General features: G+C 41.6%; 1 protein-coding gene and 1 long non-coding RNA gene across 2 annotated transcripts in view; one reads left to right on the top strand and one right to left on the bottom strand.

Annotated features, from left to right (window-relative positions):
* DTWD2 (DTW domain containing 2) overlaps positions 1–20,248 on the top strand; it is a 97,493-nt gene that overhangs the window by 45,360 nt on the left and 31,885 nt on the right. Inside the window, exon 4 of the mRNA XM_082191634.1 lies at positions 4,705–4,894. Within this exon, the coding sequence (XP_082047760.1) occupies positions 4,705–4,894 (190 nt within the window). The remainder of the gene's footprint in view (positions 1–4,704; positions 4,895–20,248) is intronic.
* LOC309514496 overlaps positions 17,750–20,248 on the bottom strand; it is a 40,722-nt gene continuing 38,223 nt past the window's right edge. The window contains exon 2 of the long non-coding RNA XR_014211999.1: positions 17,750–18,137. This is a non-coding gene — a long non-coding RNA (uncharacterized lncRNA). The remainder of the gene's footprint in view (positions 18,138–20,248) is intronic.

Below are 20,248 nucleotides of genomic sequence, written 5' to 3'. Positions count from 1 at the left end.
GCAGCATTTTTTGGAATGCTCATGTCTATAGAGGAAATCTGAATAAAATAAAATAAATGTAGCTCTCAAGAGCAGTTTTGTGGTGATGGTGCCAACTAATTATGTGATGTATTTTACTGAGTGCATTGGCCATAGACAATAAGTATGGTAACTATCCTAGGAAAAATATAACTTTAGAGACAGAGTGCAGAGAGTAATCCCTATCTATGTTATCAATATTTGTTTCCTTTTTGCAAAAAAGAGATGCCTAAAAATAGAAGAGAATGGCAAATATAATATGGGGTTTTCTTTATGAAATATAAGTCTGATAAAAGTAACCTGGAGTCTTGGTCTGTAGTCACAACTGGCATTACAACAGACAACATTTTAGTTTTAGATTCAGGAAAGCAAAATATATCTAGGAATAGCATGAAATCCCTGTCCTTTCTTAGATGAAATTGCATGGCCGTCTCAGCCCTGTCTTAAAAGTGGAGCAGCATTCTAAGCGGCAAAGAAAAATGCAGTTCTATATAACAAAAAGATGGCTTCCAAAACAAAAAGGACTTAGAATTTTAATCTCTCTTTCAAGACGGGTTTTGAAGATTCCCGTACCGCCCTACAAGTATCTGTATACATTCTTAAATGGAAGTTCTTCTGCTGATATATCAGCAAAGGTGTCTAGTTTCTTATCAATTTGCCCCAACACACCATCCGCAAATATATGAAGGGCCATTTATACTCATATCAACCTGGCTCTGCACCAAGATCTTTGGAAACCATTCTGCATGGTTTCCATACTGTCTGAGATGGGGTAGGTAGCAGTTAGGGAGAGGCCCTCATCAGTTGTTGCTTCCCACTTATGAATTCTGCCCCCTGAGGCTCATCTGGTATAGAGATGTGTTTTTAGCAGCCAGGGGAAAACCTTTTAAAAAAATGAAAAATCTTTAACTCAGGCATATGCAACCTTGGCCCTCCAGATGTTTTGGGAGTACAGTTCCCATCATCCCTGACCACTGGCCCTGTTAGCTAGGGATCATGGGAGTTGTAGTCCCAAAACATCTGGAAGGCCGAGGTTGCCTCTGAAAAGTATGTTCATTTTGGGGTTGAGAGGACCAAAGAATGGAGCACGTGCCTGTGTATGTAGACCAGTTCTGTGAAACATGCACCACTTCTGTGGAGACATTTCCTTCTGGCTTCTCATATCAGTTGAGGATTACGATAAAGGCGCAAAACCCACTTTCATTTATTTTTAGTAATGCTCAGTCCTTAGCGGCTGGAAAATGCTTGAAGTGGAGTACCTCTGCCTCAATCAACGCTTTCAGTTTGTCCTCAGTTTACACTGAAGCAGCTGCCAGGCTTTTCTCAGCCTCTTTGAAGCACCTAAGGCTCAAGAGGAAAGTCCTTTCTTTGTAAGAAAATCACATGTGCATATAGAATGCAACTTTTATTTTTCCCTTTACATCCCGAGATGTAAGATCTTTACAAATCTGGCTCTGATCTGGAGGGGCAGGGGAATGTTGAATTTTGGGGATCCCCCTCCCTGTGATTCCTTGAGTCTTGGGAACTTCAAAAAGGATGAAGCCACTCCGATTGAAGTGGGATTTACTATTAAAACACCTGCCACTCTTTGGTACTGCAATATCCTTGTTTCATGCATTGTTTCAAAACGGTGTTCTAGTCTTTTATGGATTCACTCCTGCATAGGTTGATACAGTAGGACAGATTTTTTTTGTTTTGTTAATTTAAGTAATCTCTATGTTAAACGCAGACCATTGAAGTTTTATTTTAATAGTTAATACAGTGGTACCTCGGGTTACAGACACTTCAGGTTACACGTTTTCGGGTTGCACACCCCGCCAAACCTGGAAGTACCAGAACGGGTTACTTCCGGGCTTCGGCGCTCGCGCATGCGCAAAAGTGCTAAATTGTGCTTTGGGCATGTGCAGAAGTGGCAAATCATGACCTGCGCATGCACAGACGTGGCGCTGCGGGTTGCGAACGTGGCTCCCGCACGGATCACGTTCGCAACCCGAGGTTCCACTGTACTACTGTATGATTGGGTCAGGGATGAATGTCTTCTCAGGATCTCCCTCAGCTCAGTGATTCTGTAGTTGCAAGCCTTTGGCTTGTGAATAAGGAGGACTTCTAAAATTATCAGACCAGCTTCTTTTGCTAAGTTGATAGCCTTCTCCGGGTCTGTTAAGTATCTCTTCCTAGTTGGTAAAGCATGATTCTTTTAATCTCAGGTCGTGGGTTTGAGCCCCATACTGGGCATAAAGATTCCTGCATTGCAGGGGTTTGGACTAGATGACCCTCGTGGTCCCTTACAACTCTGCAATCCTACGATTTTAATGTAAGCTAAGTAGCAGCTGACATATTGAGGTGGCAGTGCTTACTTTGCCGCCCAGAGTGGCTGGGGAGACTCAGCCAGATGGGCGGGGTATAAATAATATATTATTATTATTATTATTATTATTATTGTTGTTGTTGTTGTTGTTGTTGTTGTTATTATTATTATTATTATTATTATTATTATTATTCCGACAGCTGTGTTGCTGCTGATTACTAGGAGGAACAGGCAGTGGCGGAGGAAGCCGCTCGGGCGCCTGGGGCGGTGTGAGCCACCCATAGGGGCAGGGCGCACCGCGGGGCCTCTGGAGTCTGCCTGCCTCCTCCCACTCAGCCATCCTTCAGCTGGGGGGGGGGGAGATGCAGCTGGCAGACCGTTTGGGCAGCACGGAGCCTGTGTGTGCCCAAACCACCGCGTCTCTCCCATTGCAGGCCCCGCAGTGAGTGCCGCCTGGCATTTTGTCACCCCTCTCAGTGGTGACACCCGGGGCGGACCACGCCCCCCCACCTCCTCCCTCCTCCCCTGGCAACAGGGAGGTTGGCAAAGCAATCCTGCTGATCTCACTGACCCCTCTATTTCCTCACCCCTTTCCCTCTCAGTAATCAACAGTGACTCTGTCAGAAGGTCAGGTGAGTGCTGTGGCTGAACCATGCCGTCCACTACTAGCTAGGACTATAAGTTGTCACAGAAACTAGCTAGAGCAGGCGGGAGGCATGCCTTTCTCCTCCCCTATCTTGGCTGTGTTGATGAGAATGCAGACATCCTGGCATAGATATGAATTAACAATTCAGCATTAAATGTGTTTAATGCATTGTTCAGTGTTCCTAAATCTAAGAGCTGAATGCAGCCATTGGATCATTTTATAGCAACCACCACTCCCTAATGTCCATACATGGTTTTTGCTGCCTCTGAAGGAATGAAATTGTTCCACCATTTTATGTTTTCTTCTTTCTTATAAAATGGTTGGCTGCTTCCTCTTTTTTTCCTTTTTTTTTTTAGGGCTCTTCTCTTCGAAAAGGTCTACATTATACAGGAGGGTTCAAAGTTAAGCCCGAGAATTTGATGTTTGGGGAAATAGAAACTATACCAAGGTTCCACTTCCCACTCTGCTAAGACATTTAGGGAGGGAGTTGAAATAATTTATATATAGGGAAGAAAAAGAGAGAGGGAGAAAAATGCTATAGGGTAGAGAGAAAGAGTTGGGGCACAGGAAGCTAGCACAATTGGAGCAATGTAAAAGGAAAAGCCTAAAGAGAAGATTGCAAATGGAACCAGTCCCTGAATTCTGAAACAGATGGATATTGATAAACACAGTCTTGTCTGCGCTTAGGATCAGTTTGCCTTGTATTGTTATTATGCTCTAACGGGGAATTGTTCAATTATTATTTAAAATAGGTGTTTCTTTAAGAACATCTTTTTCCAGAATGTTTTACCCTGTAAAAACCATAAGTTGAAAATTGTCTTTTTTGAGTTTAAACAACCCAACCCCATACCCAGTTGCCTTCCAAATCTAGCCAATAGAGAGGGTTGACTGGGGCATTAAAAATAATACTTCCAAAGATCAAAGAGCTGTTTAATGAAGGCAGCCAAGGAAAGAAGATAAAAAGGTAAAGGGACCCCTGACCATTAGGTCCAGTCGTAACTGACTCTGCGGTTGCAGCGCTCATCTCGCTTTATTGGCTGAGGGAGCCGGCGTACAGCTTCCGGGTCATGTGGCCAGCATGACTAAGCCACTTCTGGCGAACCAGAGCAGTGCACGGAAACGCCGTTTACCTTCCCACTGGAGCGGTACCTGTTTATCTACTTGCACTTTCGAACTGCTAAGTTGGCAGGAGCAGGGACCGAGCAATGGGAGCTCACCCCGTCGTGGGGATTCGAACCACTGACCTTCTGGATACCTGCTTGCTAACAGTGGGGAAGTCAGCAAAAAAGGAGGGGTTGGCAGAGCTGGTTTGCATGTTTCCCGTCCCTCTCCTGGGGAAGTCTGGTCCATCACACTGCTCCTTGCTCCCCACTATTGTTCTGCCTCCTAAGGCTAACAGCTTTCTGCAGTCTCATTCACAAAGTTAATAGGAGTGCAATACACAGGTTTCTTTCCCCGTGCATTTAAGTAGTCCTTGAGAGTGTTGGGTGGAATTATTTGGGGAAGATTGTAAATAAGTAGTTTCATTCCGATGAATGAAGAATTGGAGTTTCCTAAACCAGTGGGGCTAAGTATGTTAAACAGATTTCATATGTGTGGATACTTAGAATCCAGGTTTATCATGAGGTGAAATGGGATAGGCAGGATCAAAAAAGACGAGCAAGTTCTATATTTGTACTCATCAGAAAGAAAGAAAGAAAACACTAAAGTCACTTTTTCAATATTTCTGTAGGTACCCTGAGCTGGCATCTGTGTGCAGAAATAAAAATACCTTAATATTATATCCTGGAGCTGGAGCAGCAAATTTGGAAGAGGTCGACTTGAGCTCACCTGATCCCTATGTGATCATTATCATTGATGGAACATGGAGCCAGGCCAAAGATATATTCTTTAAGAATACCCTTTTTCGCATACCTAAACAGGTAAGGTTTAACACTCAGACTTAAAAATGAAGTGTGCTTCTGCCTGAGTCAGTTCCCTTTGCAGACTTGCAGACACCTGCAACACAGCATTTGCATATACCTTTTATTATTAATTTAATATGGAAAATGCTGCTCCAAGTGGCTCCCCCCCATGCACATTATGCATGGAACTGTTAAAAGTTGTTACTGTTGTTGTTGAAAACAATTTTTAAAAAATAATCATTGGGGTAAAATTCTTGGAAGAGATGCTTGAATAACTCTTGACTGGAGATTTTGCTGACCAACGGCTTTACATATTTACATGTTAATGTAGTAGGAGGGTCCTTGACTCCTTTTAGTAGCTGAAATACTAGTCCTGTTTCATGTTGTTTTTACTCAACTATGCATTTGATCAATACCGTGACCTAAGAGAAATTTTTACAATGATGGCTTCTGCAGCAACACCTGGTATAATCTCTCTTCATCAAAAGTTATCTTCAGCAAAGGTAACCTTTGATTACATTGACAATAGCCCTTGTGTGCTTGATAGAAATTCCACATTTAGTATGCTGTAAGCCTTTCTGACAGGTTTTAGATCAGACTCAGAACTGCCAGGTCAGCAACTCACAGAAGTATAGAAAACTGCCTTATACAAGTCAGATCGTCGATCTGTCTAGCTTGATAGTATCTTTATATTGACTGACGGCAATTCCACAGAGTTTTAGGCAGGAGTCTTCCCAGCCTTATCTGAAGATGTCAGGATCTGAACTTGGAACCTTCTTCATGAAAAGCATTTACTGGACCACCAAGCTACAGTTCTTCCCCAAACCACAAGCCTTTTAATATTAAACATAATATGAATTTATTTAGTTATTTTGTTTATAGAAAAATATTGCACCCTGCTTTTCTCCTGCCTTTGAAAAGTATCCTGCTTTCTGACTCCAAGACGGGGTTGCAAATGAAGTATAAAACCACAAAGGTCAAAACCAAAATACTGTTATCATTAAAGCAGTTGCAAAAAAAAAAAAAGCTAAAAGCAGCACACACAAAAACCCCACAGGACACAAAGAACACAGAAATTGGAGGTAATGATAAATTAATTAAATTGATCAACAGCAGAATCGAAGCCTTTTTCTCCTTCTTTAAAAATAGTGTTCAAATGCCAGCGGAACACAAATAGAGGAGAAAGGAACAGTGGAGCAGGGAATTCCTCACAAAGGGCACTGCCTCAGAAAAAAGAAAGGCAAAATGACATACAGTGGTACCTGGGGTTAAGTACTTAATTTGTTCTGGAGGTCCGTTCTCAACCTGAAACTGATCTTAACCTGAAGCACCACTTTAGCTAATGGGGCCTCCTGCTGCCGCCGCGCTGCCGGAGCACGATTTCTGTTCTCATCCTGAAGCAAAGTTCTTAACCTGAAGCACTATTTCTGGGTTAGCAGAGTCTGTAACCTGAAGTGTATGTAACCTGAAGCGTATGTAACCCAAGGTACCACTGTATATCCAGATTTGTACTTCTACAGTGGTACCTCAGGTTACAGACGCTTCAGGTTACAGATGCTTCTGGTTACAGAGTCTGCTAACCCAGAAATAGTACCTCAGGTTAAGAACTTTGCTTCAGTATGAGAACAGAAATCGCTCAGCGGGAGGCCCCATTAGCTAAAGTGGTACCTTAGGTTAAGAACGGACCTCCAGAACGAATTTAGTTCTTAACCCGAGGTACCACTGTACTGAGATTCAAGAATAGAGGCTTGAGGAGGTCTGTGAATAGAATGCCTTATATCTCAATATATGGCTTGGCTAGCTCAATTGGTTAGGGGGTGGTGGTGATAATGCCAAGGTTGCAGGTTTGATCCCCAAATGGGACAATTGCATATTCCTTCATTGCTGGGGTTTGGACTAGATGATCCTCAGGGTCCCCTTCCACGTCTACAGTTCTATGATTTAATAGAGGTGAAATACTGATCGTCTGTGTAGTGTTCCAAGTGAGTAAGAATATTTTTTTTAAAAAAAGATTCTCTACCACAAGTAAGGTCTGTTACCTTCTCATCCATTTAATGTTTTGTTTTGCTTTTGTTTATTAGTTTTATTAATTTCAGAGTGGTTTTCATGGCCTAAATAAAGCCTGAAAGAAGAGCAACTTAAGTTAATGCCTCCTGAAGCATTATATAGAGACATTTAAAAATAAAAATGAATTAATGCATCGTTCCAGCTCGCAAGCTCCGTTAGTTATGCTGATCCCTATCTGCTGTAAAATTCTCATGCAATTTATTAATATGTTCCTTCCGCATATCATTTTTATTCTTCTGTTACAATTTCTTTTTTAAAAAAATTGCTGAAGGTTTGCCCATATGTGGAACTGGAACCATCAGTACAGTTCTGAGTTTGGTCATCTTAAGCATGGTGAACGGGTGGCTGAGAATTTTGTTGAGTAATCCTAATTGATTATAGGTTGTTCCTGCCCACCCCCCGTCCCTGAATCGACTAGGATCTGGCCCTTACATCCTTCAGAGATGAGTTGTGCAGGCACTGAAACAGTTTGGAGCCAGGTTTTTCAGTTTGAAGGGAGAGAGAATCCAACAAAGAATGGCAGAGTTTTGAGATTTGTGTTGGCGTGTTTAGTGCGTTGTATGAAATTCAGTGGGGGTACAGGGTTTGTGTTTAGGAGTGCATGTTTGCTTCCAACACTGGCTGCTTATATATTTGTAAAATAAAACAAATACCACAAAGACACCGTAAGTCCCCAGTTCTCATTCAAAGGGTCTAAACCCTGTAGCATCGCTACTGCAACTTTCCACTACTTACGGGGTAGGGAGCACATTGTCTTGCTGTTATTGATGTACTATTAAAAGTAGAAAATCTTGAATCCACATATAAAAGAAATACAGTCGTACCTTGGTTTTTGAACAGCTTAGTTCTTGAACGTTTTGGCTCCTGAACGCCGCAAACCAGGAAGTGAGTCTTCCAGATTGTGAACTGTTTTTGGAAGCCAAACGTCTGATGGGGCTTCCACAGCTTCTGATTGGCTGCAGGAGAAACCGCACTTTGCTTTTTGAACATTTTGGAAATTGAACGGACTTCCGGAACGGATTCCATTCGACTTCCAAGGTACGACTGTATAGGGTGGGGAATTAATAAGTCTAGCACTCTCTTAGCTAGTTTAGGAATGTGTTGTGCTTAAAACTATTTACTTGTGACTGTACATCTCCCTTTTGGGTTTGAAGGAACTAGACGACAAGGTTCAGGAGTGTCTACTATTAGTAGGTGCAGGCTGTAGAAGGGAACTATTATTGCTAATGCTATTTAATAATAAATTCCTTTCTATTCAAGACATGCTTTTTTGAGAGATACTTTTAAACAACAGAACAGATACAGGAAGCTCTCAAATCTTACCGTAGCAACTAGCAACATGAGTTTTCTATGAGAAAAAAATATTCACTCATTTATAAAGGAGCGGCTTGAGGAAATGAAGATCCCATACAACTAGGGCAAAGTTTATATGTACTGTGTTACCAAGATATTGGGCCACACTCCCCTCAGGCATGAATAGGCTAAACATTGTTAAGAAGCAATAGGTACAAAGTTTATGCCTGTTTGCTGTTGTTACAGAACCTGAATACTCATTAAGTGGTCAGTTCACACAGTGAAAATTGATATGCTGAGAATATGGTCAGAGAGAGTCAGTCAGAGGTTGGCATGTAAAGAAATGAATATTTCAGTTACTTTGCTGCACTCCCAACACCTAATTCAGCCCTAGCTTTTTAATACAGCAAAACTACTTAGAATGGTTGGGTCATGGCATGGTAAACAAATGTTTTTGGCTTGGTGTAAGGGGAAACAATCTTACATTTTTTTTTACATTTATCACCAGTTGACCATAAGATGTAACCTGTCAAAGGTGTGTGTGTGTGTGTGTGTGTGTGTGTGTGTGTGTGTGTAATTTGCTAACCTGTCAATGCTAAACTCAAACTAAGAGCTTTCTAATAACTTTAAATCTCATTTTGCATTCATTAGCTGAAACCTCTTTGGAACTGTGCTAAACAGCTGAAATGAGACATAATAACTGTCTGCAAAGTTCATAATAATGTTCTTTTTCATAAAATTTACATCTGAGGACTGTAATATCCGGCTGCTGCTATCGGTAAAAGTTATTGTTGCATGAACTGCAGCTTCCTTTTATGGCACCAAAGATCAGCCAAACACAGGTTTAAAAAGCATCTCCCATATTTTACTGCCATTAATACAAAGGTTATATTATGACACTATTTTCTTATAATCAAGCTGTCTAACCCTTTGAGAGTAACCTGTATAACACAGAAGTAAAGTGCAATCCATGCTTTGCTTCTGCACAAAGTATGCAGTATTTCTTTCTTTCTCTAGAGAATTACTAAGATCTTCTTCTTTCAAAATAAGTTCTCTTTTTCTGCCAGCATTTATTTGCTTCTGAAGTTATTAGAACAAGGTTTTTATTACTAGAAATAATTTAAATTTTAATATAACAGTTGCCACACAAAAACTTGCACTAGTTGCGGATTGCACTTTTGCCAAAAAGTACATCTGAGCAAATGTTGAGGCCAGAACTTTATGTTACATTAAACACAAGTCCATCTCTAAAATGACAATTGTGTGTTTAATTCCATTCTTCTCTTTCATAATGCCTCAGATTGCAATCCTATATTCACTTGACCTAGGAGTAAGTCTCGTTAAATTTAATGGTACTTGCTTCTGAATAGAAATGTGTACGATAGTACTTTAAAACAAACCACATAGTACATTTTTCTCCCATTCCTAGCAGCAGATAACTCATAAAACATAATGACATAACTCATAAAGATAATTTTAAATGAAAAAGATGTCAAACCTCCCAGATCTAGAAACTTCAATTGTTTGTTAACAATGCAGCAGATGCTTCAACTGTTTGGTATTTTTTGATACTATGTAAGGCACCCAGAATGGCTACTACTACTATTAATAATAATAATAATAACGTTCATATGCATTTGTGCACACACTTTGAATAGGAATCAGTGATACTGAAAATCTCAGAGCTGTGGTTTGTTTTTTGTGTATTCAAAATGGTTGACATACATATCTGTAGCAGAGGTAATTATCTATATTGTGATGGGGCTGACAAATAATAGCTTGCTACCAAAGGTACTTTGGATGCGGGTGGTGCTGTGGGTTAAACTGCAGAGCTTAGGGCTTGCTGATCAGAAGGTCGGCGGTTTGAATCCCCATGACGGGGTGAGCTCCTGTTGCTTGGTCCCTGCTCCTGCCAACCTAGCAGTTCAAAAGCACATTAAAGTGCAAGTAGATAAATAGGTACTGCTCTGTGGGAAGGCAAACGACATTTCTGTGTGCTGCTCTGGTTCACCAGAAGCGGCTTAGTCATGCTGGCCACATGACCCGGAAGCTGTACACTGGCTTCCTTGGCCAATAAAGCGAGATGAGCACCGCAACCCCAGAGTCATCCGTGACTGGACCTAATGGTCAGGGGTCCCTTTACCTTTACCTTTACCAAAGGTGCTTAGTGAATTTGAACCTTATCCAAGTCATAATCAGAGTATGACTTCTGAAATGGAGGAGAGAGGCAATTGTGGAGAGTTAAAATTTTCATTAAACTGGTGGAAGCTGCTTACATGCATAGTTCTCATGCTTGTTTCAGATTTATTGCTGTTTATCTTGCAGATGTTGATCAGATTTTCCACAGAAGAGCTTATAATTATGATTTAAGCCTTTTCAGGGAGTCAAAGGGAATATATATCCAATAAATAAAATGCAAGATTCCTCTCATTTTCTTGTCCTAAAGTGTAAGTGTTGTATATTCCAAAAAGCATAAAGAATGTTCTAGGACTATAACAAAACAGTTCCCCTTCCCTTTTACATGTAAATTATCTATATGCATTTTGTATTTCAGCATAAGAGTATTTCTAGCATACTATTTTTGCAAACAGCATTTCTTGCAGATAATCACATAAAATTACAGGTTTCTAAATGTATCCTATGTATGCGAGATTCTGTTTTATTTTCAGGATGAGGAGTACATTCTATCGAACATGGCCTGCTTGCCTTTCATATCTTACATTTTTTCAGAAGTTAGTTCTGCTAAATTCAGTGGGATTTGCCATCTAAAAAGTGCCTCCAGCTTTTGTGTAGCCCCCCCCCCCCGTTCTCAGATTCTAAATAGTGCCATTTGAATATAGATATAGAAGAGAATAAGATTCCTCATAGTTTTCAAAATACATTTTGAATGGGATGTTTTTAGTGTACAGTGGTGCCTCGCAAGACGAAATTAATCCGTTCCGCGAGTCTCTTCGTCTTGCAGTTTTTTCGTCTTGCGAAGCACGGCTATTAGCGGCTTAGCGGCTATTAACGGCTTAGCGGCTTAACGGGGCTTAGCGGCTTTAAGAAAAAGGAAACAAACTCGCAAGAACTCGCAAGACGTTTCGTCTTGCGAAGCAAGCCCATAGGGAAATTCGTCTTGCGGAACGACTCAAAAAACGGAAAACTCTTTCGTCTAGCGAGTTTTTCATCTTGCGAGGCATTCGTCTTGCGGGGCACCACTGTATTTCTCTTTCCACTTGGTTTTAATGTATCTATGTGGTAGTTGTGGGTTTTTTGGCCTGTTTTTTGGTTGTAAGTTGCTTTGGGTTGCCCTGGGCAAGATAAAGCGACTGACAAATTTAATAATAATAATAATAATAATAATAATAATAATAATAATAATAGATCAATGCAGGTGCATAGAATATTGCATGCACGAAGCTTCAGAAAACCAAGTTGACAGAGGTTGAAGAAACAAGATAATGTCTAAACTCTTGTAACTATGTCCGAATAATGTTATTATTCTGTGTGACTGATTTTTATATCTGTCTGAAAAATTTGCATTTTTCTGTTAGCATAGGTAGTGTGTGCCTTGCTCAAAGGATGGAAGGGACTAGATTGTCATAGTAAGTTGATAGAATATGTTTGCAAAACATAGCTTAACGTTGTCCCCTTTTTACTGAGTATTGTTGTGGAAAGCCATCGTTTGTAATGCTTCACATCCATGTGCTTTACAGAAGCGTACTACCCTGTGATGTTTTGGTGGAGACACAACTGAGAGAGGCTACGAAGGGGCCTCGCATGCACCACAGGTCTCCTTGCAACAGCTGTCGCATTTGGCAAAGGGGACGGTATAAGGAAGCGTTGCATTAAGCTGGCCCAGCAGATACAAATTAGTTCAGTGAAGGGAACACGTTTGTGTTCACAGCAGGCGCGGCTGCACAGTTAGGCTACTGGTATTTTGCACGAAGCAATCACTCTGCGCTGTGAGAGAGGCGGCTTTTCACGAAGGGCGATATCCATAGCAGAGTGGGGAACAGATGGCTAAAAAGCACTTGACCTTATCATACTTCGTTATACGAATAAACAAAGTTGCAGAAGCTTTTTCCTCAGTGGCAACAAACCAAGTAGTAAACAGAAAACACACGCTTTTAATCTTTAAGCTGTTTGAAGCCTACTTTGGGGGGGGGCACAGCAAGAAAGGTGCATCTAAAACAAGCAAATGTTGTGCCCACTAAAAGACCCGCAGTGAATTGGCCAGGCATATCCCAAAAGAAGCCAAGCCGCACAAATGTACAGCATTGCACTGTAAAGTTACTGTTAGGCGACTTCCAGAATGGTTTCTTTTCATCAACTCAAGAAAATAAAAACCACGCCACCTTCTTTCACTTCACTGGGGTTATGTTTGTGAGTAATTGTTCAATCACAGAAGAAAGGATGGCTCACAGCCTAACCCAGGGGTCAGCAAACTTTTTCAGCAGGGGGCCAGATCCGACCTCCAGGCCTTAGTATGCCTACCCATGGCCTAACCCTTTGACGTATTCACCTCCCCCCCCCCCCCGTTTAAATAGCGAGTCCATACTTACGGTCTTCAAATAAAAACATCCTGAAGGTCCCAGGCCACAGAGAGCCAGGGCTTTTTTGGCTGTGGCTCCAATCTGGTGGAGCGCTCTGTCACAAGAGACTAGGGCCCTGCGGGACTTGACATCTTTCCGCAGGGCCTGCAAGACAGAGCTGTTCCACCAGGCCTTTGGCCAAGGCACAGTCTGACCCCCACCTTTGGCAATCTTTACAGAAATTAAGCTTAATGGTTGCCATCAATTGGATTTTAATTAATTTTTATAATGAAATGTTTTTACAATGTTGCACTATTTTATTGTTGTTAGCCGCCCTGAGCCCGGTTTCGGCTGGAGAGGGCGGGATACAAATAAAATTTGTTGTTGTTGTTGTTGTTGTTGTTGTTGTTGTTGTTGTTGTTGTTATAGAAGATGTTTAGTGACCTTTTCAGAAAGTACACATCCATTCAATTTATAGAGAACACATTTTTCCCCAAACAAACAAAAAACGCAAGAGTTCAGACCCTAAATTCTTTAGTTGTACTTTAAAGCTAAACAGTCGTGAAAGGTGACACATCAGTAAGAATTTTCTCCATTGTTGTTTCTCTTCATTCCAATAACAAGCAGAATCCTGTTCCCAGCTGATGCGAGGCAAATCGTAATAAAATTTCCCTGGAACCAGCATCTGATTCCAGCACAGGTGACCAATCCAGTTCCCTGTATTCAGCAAGAGGCAGGCTGTGCAAGAAACTGCTGTCTTCAGTGATTGTTGGTTGTTTAGAGCTGAGCTGAAATTTTGTAAAGTGCAATTTGCATATTGAAATATTAATTTTAATCTGAGGAGAGCTTTCCATTGAACTAAGTAGATATGAAAATGGTGTATTTATCATTCAGCCAAATTCTAGGCCACAGCACTCCTCTTAGGAGTTGCAAAAGAAGTCAATGCCTCAAGGAGGCCTGCAGTTCTGAGCTAGTTCCCAAGGGTCTGCTGGAGTAAGCAGCAGTCTTTAATTAACACCACTGTACTCAGAGAAGACAAAGACACACTTAAGGGGTTAATGTATCTGGAAGTAGAATGGGTGGGCGGGCTCAGCAGCCTTCCTGTGTTGTGAGTTGCAATTTCTCATTCACTTTCCTCCTTGCTTCTCTTGTAACCAGTAACGCCTGATGATCCTAAGTAAAATATTCAGTTTACGCATCCAGCCATGTCACTCTTCCTTGAGGTGAGACAAAGAACCTCCTGTGCAACAGGGCCAACCAAAGGAAAGTTCCCGATCTCGGGAGCAAGGAAGCTATATAGTCTATAGTTTCAAGGCCTAAGTTTGGGGGAGCTCTCTGACCTAACTCTGCACAAACTTGGGCACTTATGCTGTGGCAGTTTACCCTGTGTGACCTTTCTCCCAACCCATATTACTATGACTGAGGTGCAGCAGTATGTGATGTGATCAGGACTAAAAGCCCTATGTACACAGCACAGCAATATGTGAAAGGTTATGGACAGAGCTACATATGCTTTCTGAAGCCCTTGACTAAGTTTTACATCAAGTCTGTCTATACTTTGTGATCCATAGTTATGCCTAACGCATGCAACTGGAAAACTCTGTAGTCTTCCCGCAAGAAACTTTCAGGAAGCCTCAAGTGTTGTAATACAATGATACCTTGGCACTCGAAGGGCTTGGCTCCCGAACAAATCAGCTCCCGAACGCCACAAACCTGGAAGTAAGTTTTCCGGTTTGCGAACGTTTTTCAGAAGCCGAACATCCTACGCGGCTTCTTCTTAAGTGCAGGAAGCTCCTGCATTCAATCAGAAGCTGTGCCTTGGTTTTCGAACGGTTTCAGGAGTCAAACGGACTCCCGGAATGGATTAAGTTTGAGAAGCAAGGTACCACTGTATACAGTTATTGACTCTCACTAGTGTGTGTGTGTGTGAAAGGGTTAACCTGAGCCCTGAGCTCAAGTTACCATTGTGGGTAGGGCTTAGCTTGTTCTCAGGAACCTCTGCTCCCTCCTCCCACTGGCTTCCCACTCTGTTTCTGGGAGAGCAAGCAAAGAAGGAGCCATGCAGCCATGGCTCCCTGCAAGGGAAAATGAATCTCTCTAAAAGAGATTTAAAGTCTGCATTTTTTTTCTAACCCAAGATTGCATGTTTGTTGTCACTTCTGGAAACTCTGTGAGTTTCACTTATTTGCAAAGCTAAGATTCTTGTTATTCATTCAAGCCTAAGTATTTTCATGAGGAATGTTTGTTTAAAGGTGGATTAGAGAAGATGTAAAATCTAACCAAGTTTTAATGTGCTTGGAGCTATTGTCATTGTGCTAACTCTGCTACGAGAAAAAAGATCTTTCTCCCAAACCTTTCTCTCAATCATTGAGTGCAAAGCCCTTGGTTTATTTCCTTTTGTTCATATTCATATAGTTACTGCAAACTTATATGTATGGAGAATACCTCTATATAAATTCAGAACTCAGATATGTTTTCCTGAATATGGGCTTTCTCAATCTTTCCTCTTCATTATGAACAAAACCATAAATACTTGTAAAATCTGCAGCACCTTCACTCGCAAGTGCCATCATTTATCAGCTTTATTTATTTTCTGCCAGTTTTCACTATTGGAAGAGGTTTAATCTTCTCATACTGTCACTGATGATTTTTTTCTTCACAGAACTGGACTGCGGGCTTCTGATAAGAACTAAAAAACATTGTCATCCTGCTGGTCATTAGTTGGAAAAATTATTTTATACTTGAGGTTGTTGGTGGTTGATAAAACATCTTTCTAAAATAACCTAGTTCAATAAGCCTGAGCCATTGCTCTTTAAAAACTGAGCTTCAAGAGAAGCTACATGTATGGCTGATTCTCGTGCAAGATTTCTTCATGGAAGGCACAGAATATTATATTGAAAGCAGACACGTTGTTCCTTAGGCTTTTTTTTTTTTTACCTTGGGGCCTTAGGCAGATGTCATAGGTGGTGCTGAAACTGGTTATCAGGGAAATGTAAGAAATCTTAGCCTTGGGAGCAGAGCATATACTCAGGCTTTAATCATCATCATCATCATCATCCACCCATCTGACTGGGTTGCCCCGGCCACTCTGGGCAGCTTACAGCATATACTGTACAAAAACATAATAAAGCATTAAACATTAGAAACTTCCTTATACAGGGTTGCCTTGAGAAGTCTTCTAAAAGTCAGATAGTTACACATCTCCTTGACATCTGATGGGAGGGCATTCCACAGGGCAGGCACCGCTGTTGAGAAGGCCCCCTGCCTGGTTCCCTGTAGCCTTACAGTGAGGAAACTGCCAGAAAGTCCTTGGAGCTATGTAGATCTCAGTGTCCAGGCTGAAAGACAGGGGTGGAGATGCTCCTTCAGGTATACCGAGCCAAAGCTGTTTAGGGCTTTAAAGATCAGCACCAACACTTTGAATTGTTCTCAAAAACGTACTGGGAGCCAATGTAGGTCTTTCAAGATCGGTGTTATATGGTCCTGGTGGCCTCTCCAGTCACCAGTCTGGCAACCGCACTCTGGGTTAATTGTAGTTTCCAAGACACCTTCACAGTAGTTCAAGTGGGAGATAACCAGGGCATGAGTTGCCCCAGGTTTTTTGGAGGGGCAGTGGCTAGCAGTTCCTTTCTAACTCTTACATGGCTGATATTAGCTTGCTACCACTTGGCTACTTGTAGCATGGAATGGTAGCTTCAGTTTCGCAGACTACATGTGTCTACTTCAGTGCAGGCAAATCTGGAATTTGGGTTGACCCTTCTACATCTGGTAGTCTTCTGGCTTCAAGATGGTAGATAGGAAACCATACGATTGATGGATGGATGGATGGATGGATGGATGGATGGATGGATGGATGGATTGAATTTATATCCCACCTTCATCCTGAAGGAACCCAGGGTGGCAAACACAATTTAAATACAAAAACATTCTAAAGCAGTTAGAACATTCTGATTACAATTACAGTTAAAAAATCTAGAAGCAGTCATAGTTTAAAAAAACATACTAAAAGTAGTTACAGTTAAAAATATCATTTCATCTCCTGATTTCAGGGTTGCCAGGAACAGTATTCTTCAGCCACCAAGTGTCTGGGTGATGTTTTTAAATTGTTGCTAAAAGTTAATAATGATGGAGACTGATGCACCTCACTAAAGAGGGCATTCCACAAATGGGGAACCTATATCAATATTGCCTGAATAATGCATCTGTTGAGGGCATGACTCTGAGTAGTTACAGTTTCCCAGCAATTTGGAGCTTGAAGGAACGTAGAAAACCCTTAACATGAAATATTAAGCCAAAAACCTTTTTGTTAACTGAATACAAAATTATATTTGTGGTTGTGTGTAATGTGTGTGCTGTAAATTAAGCAGTGCAACTTAGGTTTGTCTTTCCCTTTGACACTGCATGCTGCCACACAGGGCCTGCTCTACCATTAGGTAGAATGAGGTAGCTGCCTCAGGCAACAGATGTTGAGGGACAGGAAGCAGACTGAGCTGTATGTGCCATCTGGCCCCTACCCTGTGACATCTAAGCGAGCCGACTGCCCTCAAGTACATTGCCCCATTGTCAGTGCTGAAGAAAGACCCAACTACCCGTCCAGTCAGCCTTTGTCTAGGAGGGGAGGGGTGCCACCTTGTCGTTCACCTCAGCCCAGCTTCCTAAAGTTAGGGGAAAGAGAAACGCTTTCACTCGTATTTCCTATTAGTTAAAATGGTAATTTTAGCTTTTAACAGTGCAAACCTGTGCATGTTTGCTCAGAAATATTGCACTGGGTTTACTGAGCCTTACTCCCAAGTAAGTGAGTATAGGATTGCATGGTTCATGCTATACATACCTCATCAGATACATCAGCCATATTTACCTTAAATACATTTTGCTACTGCATGTGTCTTCTCCGTTCATAAAATGTATTTGTTTACAGTAAAGGGTGGTTATATTTTTTGTAGTGTATTTTTATATGCAAATGATATAGAATTTAAAAAATACATGCTCTTTCACGGCAGAAGGAGGGCTATCCTTTGAGACATTTTATTTTTGTTTCGATCTATGGGCTTCAAACAAAAGTGGTAGTCACTGGGACTACATAATGTTCGTCCTTTTGGTATGTTTTTGGAGCAGTGTTGTATAGAATTTCCTCAAGAAGTTTTCTTATTCCTTTCCCCTGCTGCTTTTTATTTTGTTTTTTTTAACTTTTCACCTAACAGCACAATGTACAGTAATTGGAAGTGAATGCTATTTTCTTGTAGAGCTGGCTATCTTATGTTTCTGGGAATCCTTTAATCTTCTTGCTCTTTCTGTTTCCTCCTGGATTAGCAGGAAACTGTCAGTCACCATCATCTGCCGTGATGCTGGTGGCCTTCTTTCTTCAATCGCTGTGTATTTTGTCTCTGTAAGTAAGGGGGAAAGGTAAAGATAGATGCACCAGCCTTGTCTTGGACTGCTAGAGCTGGCAGATAAAAAGCATTTCATCTTTTATTATTCAGTGGCTGCACACCCATGTTATTCCCTGTTCCTTACCAGACTTAGACTGCCATCCTTACTGGAAGAAGGATTTGTGCCAGGTTCATTGAGCTAATTGTAAATAATACTGGTATATTGTAAACGATAATGACAGCGATGATAAAATAAGTAGAAGCCAGAAGGAGAGACAAGGGCTCCTTTTACATCTTAGAGGCTGTTTTTTAAAAAGAAAAATCAGGCAAAAGATAGGTAGATTAACACTAGTCTTGAAGCCTGATGTTTTACCAGCTGTCTCTGAAGAGATGGCGATTTTTCACCCTGTCAAGCTAGAGGGGAATGTTCAGTGTACATAAACTACATTTTCCCACTGCAGATATAACAACACTTCTTTTTTCTTATGGTACAACATATTATTTGCTATCTTAATTAAATTTTCCTCGGGCTAATTACCCACTCACTTCTAAATGGCATTGAAATGTGTATGGTATAAACACTTTACAATATCATTTTTAATTTTAAGAAACCCTAGGCATTCCTAGCTCGCATTGGTCTACCTTTATTTCTGGGTTGCTGCATTAAAAAAAAGAAATGTGTTCAGTTTTACTATCTAGTATATGCAAATAGATGATGCTGATGAAATGCACAGGGTAACGATATCACTCAGCTAATAACTTGACACATGCAGCATACACCCTGTAAACCTGGTTATTTTCAATTAATTCTAATATATGTCTCACAGCACATGTAGAAATGAATCCTTCATAGTAGTAGTTGCCAAAATACACATTCTTTTGCATTAAGTGAGGGTAGGGGCCTTACACTGCAATCCAGACCGCAGCCAGGGAACAGCAGGGTTGCATCTGCAGTCTTGCCATTCAAACAGGATTGAAGGCATAGCAAGGCAAATCACTGGAGTTGGTGCAGCAATCAGATACAAATTGGGCCCAAACAGTAGGGCTGAACTTGGGATCCAGCCAATCCTGGGTCATCTCAGCCCCTCCACTGAAACACCCCATTTGTGGGCTCTCTATGGGTGCCTCTGATGAGGATCCTGCCAGCGGCACACCAGAACAGTTCCACATCAGATTGATGCTGGCATCACTCCAAGGGCAGAGGCCACCATGGCTGGGCAGAGGGGCATCTATCCCCAGTCCAAACCAACAACTCCAGCTTGCACAAAGGTGGTTTGGATGGCAGCCCCATTTGAGTAGTTGAGACCTCCAGGTATAAAGGTAAAGGGACCCCTGACCATTAGGTCCAGTCGCAAATGACTCTGGGGTTGCGCACTCATCTCGCTCTATAGGCCAAGGGAGCCGCCGTTTGTCTGCAGACAGCTTCCAGGTCATGTGGCCAGCATGACTAAGCTGCTTCTGACAAACCAGGGCAGCGCATGGAAATGCCGTTTACCTTCCCGCCAGAGTGGTACCTATTTATCTACTTGCACTTTGACATGCTTTCGAACGGCTAGGTTGGCAGGAGCAGGGACCGAGCAATGGGAGCTCACCCCGTCGTGGGGATTCAAACCGCCAACCTTCTGTTTGGCAAGCCCTAGGCTCTGTGGATTAGACCACAGCACCACCCGTGTCCCATCCTCCAGGTATAGGGCGGTGAATAAATTGAATTAATAATAATAATAATAATAATAATAATAATAATAATAATAATAGGAAATCTGATCATAAGTCAGAGAGTTCCTTGGGAGATTTGGACAAACCTGAACAACGGACAGTATCTGCAGATTTTATACAGTGGTGCCTCGCAAGACGAAATTAATTCGTTCCGCGAGTTTTGTCGCCTTGCAATTTTTTTCGTCTAGCGAAGCATGGTGTCGGGAAAGTTTTGGAAAAGCTTCAAAAATCACCAAAGTCTTTAAAAACCTCAAAAAAGGCTACCACACCGCGTTCTATGAGTTGCTCCTTGAAGTCAAGTCGCAACTGTATTAACGGTGTTAAGAAAAAGGAAACAAACTTGCAAGACGTTTCCGTCTTGCGAAGCAAGCCCATAGGGAAAATCGTCTTGCGAAGCAAGCCCATAGGGA

This window comes from Podarcis vaucheri (assembly GCF_965113315.1).
Source record: "Podarcis vaucheri genome assembly, chromosome: 11".
In the NCBI taxonomy this organism is placed as follows: domain Eukaryota; kingdom Metazoa; phylum Chordata; class Lepidosauria; order Squamata; family Lacertidae; genus Podarcis; species Podarcis vaucheri.
This window is presented reverse-complemented; position numbering and strand designations above follow the sequence as displayed.